This window comes from Phocoena phocoena, chromosome 3 (genome assembly GCF_963924675.1).
Source record: "Phocoena phocoena chromosome 3, mPhoPho1.1, whole genome shotgun sequence".
Taxonomy (NCBI): Eukaryota; Metazoa; Chordata; class Mammalia; order Artiodactyla; family Phocoenidae; genus Phocoena; species Phocoena phocoena.
This window is the reverse complement of record NC_089221.1, coordinates 123,887,192-123,899,261: the sequence shown is the minus strand read 5'-3', so window position 1 is coordinate 123,899,261 and position 12,070 is coordinate 123,887,192. Positions and strand designations below refer to the sequence as shown.

Here is a 12,070-nt window from a genome sequence, read left to right as displayed (position 1 = left end):
GCTCTGAAGGCTAAAATGCATTACCGTCTCATTTCAATCCCTGTGATTGATGCTGAGAGGCCAATGCTAGTGACCTGGTCAGTGAGATCTTGTCCCATCAGAGGATTTGGCTTTAGGTCCTAAGTCTACACTGAGCCACCGTTTTATCAAAAATCACCCAATACTAGTACTCAGCCCAGTGCTCTGGCATTGCATAGACTCCAGCCTAGCATGATATACTGGCGGGGGGGGGGGGGGGGAATTAAGGCATGAACAAGGGGGTCCTTCCTTTTCTCTAGCCTCACAATCACATGCATATAATTGCCAAGTCAATTTCTATTATTCAGTTAAATGGAAACTTTATGTATGAACTTACTAGTCTGGAACCTTTGAAGGATGCTGAGATTGATTTTAAAAATGAAAAACTTGATCTTATCAGTGCCTTTTGAACTAGAAATGGGGTTACCAGGCCACCATCTTGTGGAAATTAAATCAGCACAAATAGATGTGGAGCAGGGCAAACGTCATACCTCCCAGGATTTCCTTAAAAAGTCATGTTAACGACATTTGACCTCTATAACTGTTTTTGGCTTCTGCTTTCTGTTTTTAGTCAAAAACATGCACTTCATTCACATCTTTATAGAACAGAGAGAAAATGCTCAAGTTTATAGCTTTTAGCATGATTCAGCTGTGCATTTAAGAAAATAAGTTGTCATACACACTTAACATTTAAAGGCAAATGTCCTCTAATTGAACTTGATGAACTGAACCTTAATTGAACTTGATGAATTGATTTCTGCTGACCATGATTTCAGGTGATTTTATCGTGTCTAAGTTTGCTAGTTTATTATTATCGCCATAACCTCTTTCTATACTCAACAAAAGTCATGTTGTTTTGAGCATTGTATGTTTTCTAATTTAAACTGCTCTACCAAGAGCGTGTTGCAAGCACAGGAGTATTGTATCAGAAGTTTCTGTATCTTGAAACTGGAATGTGGGGTGATTCATGAATTTTGCATCAATTATTAAACAGTCATAGATGAAGCCATGCAGAGATGGATAGGGCAGTAAAATACTCTGGTTACGCCTATGGCCTAGCCATGATAAATGAGTCAGGAAACATAAAAGTTCAAAACACGTATTAACTTGAGCTGCAACGCGTATGTTCTGAAGGGAAGCACACAGTAGCCATATATAAGCAACCCAATATACAGACCACCTGCCTGGCAGGGTTAAAATAAAGGCAAGGACTTGGCAACAGACTAAGGAATTTCAGAATCCTGCCATACCAGTCAACCTTTCTCTGACAAGGTTCTTGAGGGAGACATAGCACAAACAATGATAACGCTTGGAAAACGAAGGAGGTATTTTTATAGCTGGGACCATGCCTGTTATCCCATAGTGCAAAGTTCTAATAATACCGCCTTGGATCATGTGGCTTGGACTTGAGCTTGAATCCTACCTTGATTTGACCTGTGTGCCTCTTAAAGAGAGAGTGAAGACATTTTCAGGGTCCAGGCAAAAAAGACAGTATGAATGTCATCCCTGGGAGACTGAATTTTGTTTCCCTTGGAATGGCATTTTCTTGGAAACTGAGCCAGAGGCTGATCTTGGAAAGAGCTACTTACCTCTTCCTTCCAATACTCAATGTCACCAAAAAGGAAGACCCATCTCTTTGTTGTCAGTGCACTAGCCCTGGAACCCACCTAGAGCTCCAGCATCTGTGTTCACACAGCTGCTGAGAGGAAGGGCTTCAGCTGCCCTTCAGTAGAATCTTAGCCCTAAAGACATGAGTATGGCACTGTTAACCCCCAGGCCTGGTCTCCTCACCACCCTCTCATCGCTCCTTACTTCTCTTTCTCGACTCATTTTTTAGTACCTGACAGAAGCCTGGAAGTGAAAAGAAATAGCCATGTCTGCTTTAGGTTCTCCCCCCAAAGCCAGGAAGCTTCGTGAATAACCCCATGGCTAGCCACTCATTGAAAAGGCAGAAGCAGGAACTAATGTTAGAAGTGTATCCTAGCACTCGAGTGCTTTTCAACCAGGGCGTTCTGAGGCGACTGCAAACATTAAACAGCCTTCTTGTCTCCTCTGTACACGAGAGTGCTTTGCTAAGACACGCAAACTCTAAAAAAGGAAAGTGGCCGATAATTCTCTCCGGGTGGCTGGCTTCCCAGCTTTGCTGGGCTTGCCTGCTCCTTCCTATTTGGGCCCTTGTTCTAGAAATGGGCCTTCTAAACTTACTTCAGGAACTGAGCAGCCACGCAGCTTCTTCTGTGTTTCCTTCGGGTAGTATTCATTTGTAGGGGTCGTCTTTTTTGTTTTTTGCGGTACGCGGGCCTCTCACTGTTGTGGCCTCTCCCGTTGCGGAGCACAGGCTCCGGACGCGCAGGCTCAGCGGCCATGGCTCACGGGCCCAGCCGCTCTGCGACATGTGGGATCTTCCCGGACCGGGGCACGAACCCGCGTCCCCTGCATCGGCAGGCAGACTCTCAACCACTGCGCCACCAGGGAAGCCCGGTTGTAGGGGTCTTCTTGAGCGAATGGATGGGATGTCCAGTTGAGATTGTCAATTAAGGAATGGGGTGGCCTTTTCTGAAGGCAGACTCTAGAGACCAGAGGTCAGAAGCTGGTGACCCACAAACCATTTTCAGCTGATAGACAAGATTATATTTTTCTTAATGTCATGGCACTGAACAAAATAATTGGTTGCCAATATGTAAAACTAAAGCGATTTTGCATAAAACTCTGGATTTCCAGCTTCCTTTTTTAAAAAAACTCAGAATATCTGGCAATACAGGTAATATTTCATAGTCACAGTTGGCTTAAACTGAGTAGCCACTTGTCTTTTAAGAGGAAACGCAAGCTTGCTACTTCACGTCGCCTCGTGCGTGGCCCTGTAGGATTTGAATCTGCTACCACTGGGGTCAGTCATCTAAGATGCCAAAACAGAAATCATGAATTATTCTTTTAAATGTGCCTGGCTTGCAAGTGCCTATGGTTTATGCCTTATTCTTTTTCCTTCTGGGCAAAGAATGACCATTTGAAGCTTTTTCATGGATGGAAAAGGACAGTTAGAAGCAAAGTGGAGAATTTTACACTACTTACCTGAATCAATCAGGCATACAAAGAAAATCCTGAAATGATGATATTAAAGTATGATTTGAGATTTGAATTATTCAGGGGTAATTGCCTTAGTTTTCCACCTCACTGTTTCCCCTTTGCTTTCCTTACATGGACATAATCTTCAGAATGTACTTCTGTCAAAGGCCACAGTCATAATTCCCCTGCTTCCTTCTTTTTTTTTTTTTTAAACTCATTTGCACTCTCGGTAGCAATTGTTGGAGCCCTGCAGGGGAATAATTGCAGAGGAATTAACCTCTGACATTTTTCTAAAAATAGCCCTAATAAATCCAATCATAGGTAATTTACCTGTCTGTGTTCCTTGGGGGGTAACTTACCAGCATTGAAGAAAGATTTGGCAGGCTGGCATTCCTTCAGCAATTATCTGTGAGCTGAGTTCCTGATGCCTGTGTATTTTCTCTGTTTAGAAATACAGAGTACAAGAGGGAGAGGATATAGATATACATATAGCTGATTCATGCCATTATACAGCAGAAATTAACACAACATTGTAAAGCAATTATACTCCAATAAAAAAAATATACTTAAAAAAAAATACAGAGTACAAATTTCTCTCTGACCTCGTGACCCTGTTTTCTCAGCACCTTTCTCCTGGGGTTGCAGTAAGGCCCTGCTCTTCCAGAAGGGTGTGTTCGGCTCACCAGAAAAGAGGGAGCATTTGTGGGGTCCCTCCTTGAATTTCCAGCTCCTGGAGATTTCCCGACGACGATTCCTCTGTGATCCGCCCCTTTGTTTTCGGTGTCTGAGCTTCAAGCATCTCACCCCTTCTTCCTCAGTCTTCAGCCCTCATTTGGATTCCACAACTGAAACTCATTTGGGGAAGTTTCTGGGTGTAGAAGAAAGGGGAATGCAGAAGGACACGGGTGGGAAAAGAGCCTGTGGTTGGTAGAAATTATCAAAGAAAATTGCCATTTCCCTGCGCCCGTAAAGAAATTCATTTTCTCTTGCCCAAAACAAAAGGGTCTGAATGTGCTTTTTCCTTTTGTTCTCTCCAGTTGTTCCTAGAGACCACAGTGCAGTGTGGGCATCTAGGAAATTTACTTTCCCAAGTGCCACTTCTAGTGGCACTTAAAATACAGAACACAGAATCCTTGTAAATTCCACTGCAGAGACAAAGCCCTAAGCCCTTAAATGCACAGAAAAGTATGTCTATTATCTATCGTTTCAAAGTAAGTGTGCAGTTACTTAAATTGCCTTTGTCTTCTTTTTTTCAGCTGACATTATCTCTACGGTAGAATTCAACCACACGGGAGAATTACTAGCGACAGGGGACAAGGGGGGTCGGGTTGTAATATTTCAACGAGAGCAGGAGGTAAGTGGCAGTGAATGCAAAATAGCCATTTTCTTCTTTTAAAGAAGGCCTCCCACTGTTCCTTAATCCTCATGTGTCGCCCTTAACCTTGCTGCTTGGCTTGCAAACTAAAACTGCCCAAAAGTCATTAACATCAGTAGTTACACACTCAGGCTCACAAAAGCACCGGAAAATAGAGCCTTTTCTGGGCAAGGTCTCATCTTTCCAAACCTGGGTATTGCACATTCAAAACAGCCTCACTTCTCATCTGACCTGCAAAATTCCACGGGTGCTTGTTGAGTGTAACGCCTCCTTTTTCAGTGGGGTTTATCCTCCTCCAGCTGTTGAAATTCAGGGACTCCTAACAGAATACCTAGGATAAAAAATATAACCCTTCCCCAACAGATATGAAAAGGATAACTTGGGTCAGAAGAGAATACATACAATTTACAGGCACGCTTCAGAGAGATCGTGGGCTCAGTTCCAGGCCACCGCAATAAAGGGAATATCGCAATAAAGGGAATATCACAATAAAGCAAGTCACACCAGTGTTTTGATTTCCCAGGGCATATAAAAGTTATATATTTACACTATACTGTGGTCTGTTAAGTATGCAGTAGCATTATGTCTAAAAAAACAACGTATATACCTTAATTAAAAATACTTTATTGCTAACCATAAAAAAAAAAAAGAAAATGGTAGCTCCCCCTACCAAAGGGAGAGAAATCCCAGAAAATGCCATCTGAGCAATGCATGTAGCCCACACTTTACTATAGGTGACACGAAGTTCCCTGCAGCTGAATGCTGTATGCATTCTGAGCAGCAGTTCTAACTCCCAGTGAATCTCGAAAAGCCCATTTCTTCCTGAGACTTGGGTTCCACTAGGAATTGTTTCTCTTTTTCATATAAATTGAGTTTTTTGGTGTCTGCTTCTGTTCTGTCAGAATGAAATTATGGCCCAATTTGATTTCCTTGGCCTCCGCCGGCGTGGTCCTGAAGCTTCCAGCAGGCCAGTCTGTGTTCAAATAACTCTCCCATCTGCTGCCGCCTGCCTCGGAGATTCACCCGGCACAGCGTAGCAGGAGGGCCCGGTGCAGGAGGGAGGTTTCACAAGAGACTTCCCTAGCAATTTAAAGCCTGCTTTGTGCCTCAAAGTCATTTGTGTTCCACCTCCCCTCAAAAAAGGAAAGCCTCATTTAGAGGTGATATATTTGGTAATTGTACATTATTTGCAATTAATTTCTATAAGGGCATCGTAATCCCTCGGGGTTCTGTATGAATTCAAGTGTTCAGCATTAAATCAGGCACCCAGCCTATTCCATTGGCCCTGGAAACACGAAAATGTTGTTGGCAAGTAGGAACTAATAGCTCTTCGTGACCTGGAATTTTTCCTGCTTTTCCGGAGCTGCCTAGTGCTAATTGGTCTGGCACATCCTACACACACTTGACAGTCTGATTTGGATGGTAGCAAATCAACAGTCGTAAAAATTTATTTCTCAGGTGGACTAGCTCTCTCTGCAGTAAACAGGATAGGAGCGAGTATGTCAGCCTTTAAAGTCCTTTTAAAATTGATTTTCAAACCTTCTTCTTCAATTTTTTAAAAAATCCAATTAGGTTCATAGTGATGATAAAGAGAAACCAGAGGAGCTGTTTAGCATAAATTACCCAAGGCAGGGTGTTGCCAGTAATATTCCGCTCCATGTTGCCCATTAGGTATTTATAGCTTTCACCTATTTTAATTTACTGAAATATTTGGGGAGCCTGATTCATTAGTAGAAAGAAGGGGGACACATTTTCCAAAGGAGGGTGGTTTTGTTCAATAAGGAATAAATGTTGAGGATAATAGCCTGCAGTTAAATGTTGAGATTTGCGGTGAGACTTGGGGTTGAATGAACACTGAGCTTGAGAAACACAGCCATGTGACAACATCTAGGTCAGGCCTTCTTTTGATTCCTGTGGGTGGCTCCCGTGCGTGAATCCTCAAGACGTGCTGTCCTGGAAAATTTGTTCAAGGAACCTCAGTGCCCTCACAAGCACTTTTAACGTCTGGGTATCGGTACCATCACCCATCAGTAAATTGAGACTTGGGTTTGAATGTTCAGTATCTACCCAGAGATAAAAATTTTTTAACTGAGCCTTTTATTAAGAGTCAAGCATTTATGGCAAATGCCTAGCAAGACCTGGATTTGAATTTTTGAACACAGTTTTCCAAAGCCTGAATCTTGAGGCTCTTGGTCACTAGGTCCTAAAATGCAAACCTCTCCTCCTTCTTTTCCCTTCTTCCCTTTCTCTCTTTCACACCATCTTTTCCTCCTATCCACCTTTCTTCTTTCTCTCATCCCTTTCTGCACACCCTTCCTTTATGTTTTGTTCTCTCACCATTTATTTAGTTCCTGCTGTGTGCACTTTGCATAATCGGCGCTGGGGGAAAGCCAGTGTAAAGTCTCATGGTTCTCCTAATGATTCACGTGTCATCTCTGCACTCATGTCTGTTTTGTTATTCATGTTGGAAAAAGGAGAGGGAGAGATCCACTGCTTATAAGCTGTGTGACCTTTGAGAAGTCATTTTAATTTCTGTGAGCCTCTTTTGTTCACTTCCCTGCTCTGTGCACCTCTCAGAGATTCTATGAAGATCTGATGAGATTTTAAAAGGCCAGTGAAAGGTGCAGATGCTATAGCTATGTGTTTTTGTTAAAAGATTGATACAAGTCTGTATGGACATCAGCATGGGATGACTCACTCCGAAGGGTGTCCAAGACATGCAGCAGTTTATGTATATACTTTATAAGTAAAAAGTTGTAAATATTGAAGGTGCCAGTATTTACCACCAGGGGTGCATGATCAACAGCCTGAGGGCACTGAGCTAAGGAGGAACCCATGGCCGTCGTAGTCCTGCCCTCAGCCCACTTGGACACGGCCTGCCCGTCTCACCCCTCATGACTCTACTCAGAAAAAGAAGGAACCGGTGAATTTGCAGTTGGCTTATGTGATTTAATCTTTCATGTGACTTTTTTTTTTCCCCTTCCTACAGAGTAAAAATCAGGTTCATCGTAGGGGTGAATACAATGTTTACAGCACATTCCAGAGCCATGAACCCGAGTTCGATTACCTGAAGAGTTTAGAAATAGAAGAAAAAATCAATAAAATAAGATGGCTCCCTCAGCAGAATGCAGCCTACTTCCTTCTGTCTACTAATGGTATGTGGAGGTGACTTGTCTTGTTTGGTATTTTGAGAGATACAGTCAGCAAACCCTATATTTCAATCTCTTTTAGCCTCCATCTTCCTTTTTACCTTGCAGGCTGTTGAAAAACTTAGAAACCGTATCTGCAAGATGCCTAGCAGAATGCCTGGCAGAGAATAGGCCCTCAGTAAATAGTACTTATTCTTTTTTAAAAATAACAAATTTATGGTCGAATTATGTGAGACTTGTTATCTGTAGTTTTTGACTAATGCAGATTATTTCCAGGTGTTTTGGGAATGTGACTTCCTGTCTAAAGATTTACTGAATGTTATTCTGGGAACACATTTCGGGAAGCTAAACATGCCGTCCCTGTGTGTTTGGCGTACTCAGTAGAAGTTATTAATCCCTGAATATATTTGGGGGTTTGGAAAGCAGATGTCCTTGTCTGACACAATCAAGCTCTCTAGTAGAAACATAGGTCAAGAAGAGAGGGGACCCCATCAAAACACTGATCCAGTAATGGTTTCTTCTCTTTCTCCCTTCTCCCTTCATACTCTTCTTATATCATTTGTTGGTTTAGGGAGAGTCGATATAAATAGGTCAGAGAGAGAGAATGTTCGGGGTTGAACACGGAAGCTGATTCCGTATTAATCTGTAAACCTTTACACAGTGGAATTACCAACCCTAAAACTTCTTAATACCCTTGCTGTGAAAGAGGCCATCTACACTCAAAACAATTCAGAATAAAATCATATACGAAAGGGTGCTAATTGAATAGCATAACAATTAGAGGATTAGTATATACAAATTAAACACCGTCTCCCAAGCAAATAAGCTGGAGAGTGATTCATTTCAACATCCTGTGTATGTGTCTTTGAGGAGTACACATTTAAATATAAATCAAGAAACAAGGGGTTTGCTTTCTGCCTATCTCCAACATTTATTAAGAAAGGGTAATGCTCATACGTGAAGTTAAAAAAAATGCAGACTGTGTATATACTACGATCAAACATATATTAACATTTTTAAAGACTGAAAGGAAACACACTGAAAGGTTTATCATGATTAATTTTGACTGTGCATTATGGGTGACTTGTCAATTTATTCCTTAAATTTCCCCCCTCTTTTTCATAAGATTAAAATAAAACTCATTGTGATAACTTAGAAAGTAAAATTGTTTTTATTTTCTAAGTTTTCACAATGAGTTTTATTTTAATCTTATGAAAAACAGGAGGGGAAAGTTTTTAATGCATATGAACCAAAAAAATCGCTCAAATGAAAAAGCCAGGGTATAAATATATAAAGTGACAGTTCTGAAATAGCCAGTTTAGGGTTATTCAAGCAGAGCTTATCTCAACATGACCAGATCTCCACTCAGCTGTTCTTCCAGATTCCAAGTAATTTAATTTTTTCTCATTTATTGTCTTGTTTACATTTTTTGATCTTGATTTCCCAAAAGTCAAGCCACATGAATTTGTTTCAGTCTCTTCGCTTTTAGTTTGGTTTAAGTTTCCCTCAAAGGCTCAGCAGATTCAACACAACTTAGAATGGAAGAAACTTCTGATGATTTTGACTTAATTACTTTAGGCAGAGAAAAAGCATCTGATTATCTCCTATAGCTAGCTTACTTTATATTATTAAATTTAGCCTGTTGATTATTACAATAGAATTCAAAGAGATAAAAGACATATTAACTACTTTGTGGGGGGGGATGGGAAAGAAATCAGTGAAATGCAATGAAGATTAATTATATAGCATAATGTTCTGTTAATTGAGTTTTTAAATAGTTTTTTGATTAACAAGGATATTATCTTCCCATTTGGGATGCTATTTCATATGCCAACAGCATCTCAAAATGATTCTTAGAAGAAAAATTCCCATGCTCATATGTGATTTTCTTTTTTATACTAATATTGAGGTTGAGAATCCCCCTTAAGCCAAATAGGTTAACATGCAGAAATTAATGGAAGACGATTGGAATTACTGTACAAAAGAGAAAATGAAGATAGATGATAAGATTGTGTTTAAAAGCTGCCACAAGTAATGATAAACTGCTCAGAGAGCCAGCCAGAAGAAAGAAAAAGCCATTACTCATAGTAACAGCTACATGTTCCTCAGACTTTTTTATCCAGAGAGCTTCAAGCTACTGCGTCAAGAAAAATTGTGTGATAATAAAGTCAAGAATAACTCCAGGCATCCCAACCATGGGGAATTGAATTGAATTCACCATCAATTATCTTTTTTTAAAAAAAATTGTGCTTATCTCATTATAGCTGGGTACAGTTTTTATCTTCTGCTAGAATACATTCCCGGCTTTAGCAATTTTAATGAAAAATAAAACCAACCTTCAGTTGTAAAGATAGACCTTAAAATTATTCGCCAGATGAAGACACATTGCTTTACCTAGAATGTCTACTTCTATCTTAATTCCTATGATGAGAGGAAAAGGTATACTTAATTTATTTTTCATGCTATGAGCGTAGTAAGTGTTCATTGTAAAAAATTTAGAAAATGCAGAGAAACAAAATGCAGATAAGGAAAGTGTTCCTATCCAGAGAGAACCGCTATTAATGTCTTTTAAAGAGAAAAGCAGGGCTTCCCTGGTGGCGCAGTGGTTGGGAGTCCGCCTGCCGGTGCAGGAGACACGGGTTCGTGCCCCGGTCCGGGAAGATCCCACGTGCCGCGGAGCGGCGGGGCCCGTGAGCCATGGCCGCTGAGCCTGCACGTCCGGAGCCTGTGCTCCGCAGCGGGAGAGGCCACAACAGCGAGAGGCCCGTGAACCCCAAAAAAAAAAAAAGAGAAAAGCAAAGAGGCATGGATAAATCTGTTTGTTTCTTAACAAAAATATGACATATTCTATAACTGTTTTGCAACCAGATTTTTTTATATAATAATATAACACATAATAACAGGAATACCTTCCTAATTATGAAATATTTCTCCTAAAATACCATAACATTTTCAATGACTGCATGGTATTCCCTTGTATTTTTTTTCTATAGTTTATTAATAAATCTCCCATTACTAGACCTTTAATTATTAACTAATTCTTTTATGTGTTTTAAATACATAAAATACATTATGTATTTGTAGAAATAGATGTTGGTATAGATAGGTAAATAGGAAGAAAGCGTATTATAAACTATGCATAGCATGATACATCTATTAAAAGCTATTTAAAAAGTTATATAGGGGCTTCCCTGGTGGCGCAGTGGTTGAGAGTCCGCCTGCCGATGCAGGGGACACGGGTTCATGCCCCGGTCCAGGAAGATCCCACGTGCCGCGGAACGGCTGGGCCCATGAGCCATGGCCGCTGAGCCTGCGCGTCCGGAGCCTGTGCTCTGCAGCGGGAGAGGCCACAACAGTGAGAGGCCCTCATACCGCAAAAAAAAAAAAAAAAAAAAAAAAGTTATATAATTCCACACACAAATATAATACAAGGATATACATAAATTTTTCATAGTAGTTGTCTTTGTCTACTGGAATTGAAGGAGTTTTTCATTTTTTTGTGTTCATTTTCATTTTCTACAATTTTATGTACCAGTTGTGTAATAAAAAGAAGAAAATAAAATGAGAAATGTAAAATCTATATATGAGATATTATTATAGGTTTGTACCCCTCTTCAAAAAAATGCATAGAAAAATACTACAAGGAACTATGTAAAATGTTAACAAGGGTTGTCCCAGACTGCAGGGATTTTAGGGATTTTTATTCTTTATGTTTTACCTCCAATTTCTCTCTTTCTCTGTATAGCAATTTATCATTCCTAATATGAAAAATGTAAAAGAAGAATTGCCTTGCAGTTGGGATGGGCTACATTCCAAAGCCCAGCAATAGAAAATAATCAGTATTAAAATTCACTGATTTGGGTTCTTCTAAGCCACAGTAGCTAATCTACTCTGATCTCTGATTAGTAGTTAATCAAATGACTGAATACATATGGCCCATGTTTCATCTTCTCAACCTAAAAAGCAGGTCATTATGCAGCCTATATTCAGTGAGGGTAGGACCAGAAGAGTATAGATAGAAAATTCTAAATTCAACCCAACATCTGGGAGAGACTTCTTCGCCTTCTGTCCCAGTACAAGCCGGGCTGAATGCACAAATCTTATACTTAGTAGACTTTACAGGCATGCCAGCAGACATGGCCAGCCCAAGTGATGCCCACATGTTAGGAAACAGGGGCCCTTCTCTGTTAGAGTAGCCAAATTGTTGCAGGAAGCCCACTTCATAATGTGCATTTCAGACCACTGAGGACAAGGCATTTGCCAAGGAGAGGTGGAGGAGGGAGATGAGGGGCGGAGGAGCAAAGGAATCCTAATATAGGCAGGATACAGGGGTGGCTTTCCTCCCCTGACAGCCTTACAGACAGGAAGTAAGATGTGCTGACATCATCATGGGATGAAGCTCACGCTGTCAGAGCAACATCTTATTATTGCAGAACAGTTGCCTAGTTTGCTAATTCTAACAACA

General features: G+C 40.6%; 1 protein-coding gene across 3 annotated transcripts in view; it reads left to right on the top strand.

Annotated features, from left to right (window-relative positions):
- The window catches only part of PPP2R2B (protein phosphatase 2 regulatory subunit Bbeta), a 454,043-nt gene that overhangs the window by 340,208 nt on the left and 101,765 nt on the right, over positions 1 to 12,070 (top strand). For all 3 annotated transcript variants that reach the window (XM_065875381.1, XM_065875380.1, XM_065875382.1), the window contains 2 exons: positions 4,338 to 4,435; positions 7,446 to 7,611. In XM_065875381.1, the coding sequence (XP_065731453.1) occupies positions 4,338 to 4,435; positions 7,446 to 7,611 (264 nt within the window). The remainder of the gene's footprint in view (positions 1 to 4,337; positions 4,436 to 7,445; positions 7,612 to 12,070) is intronic.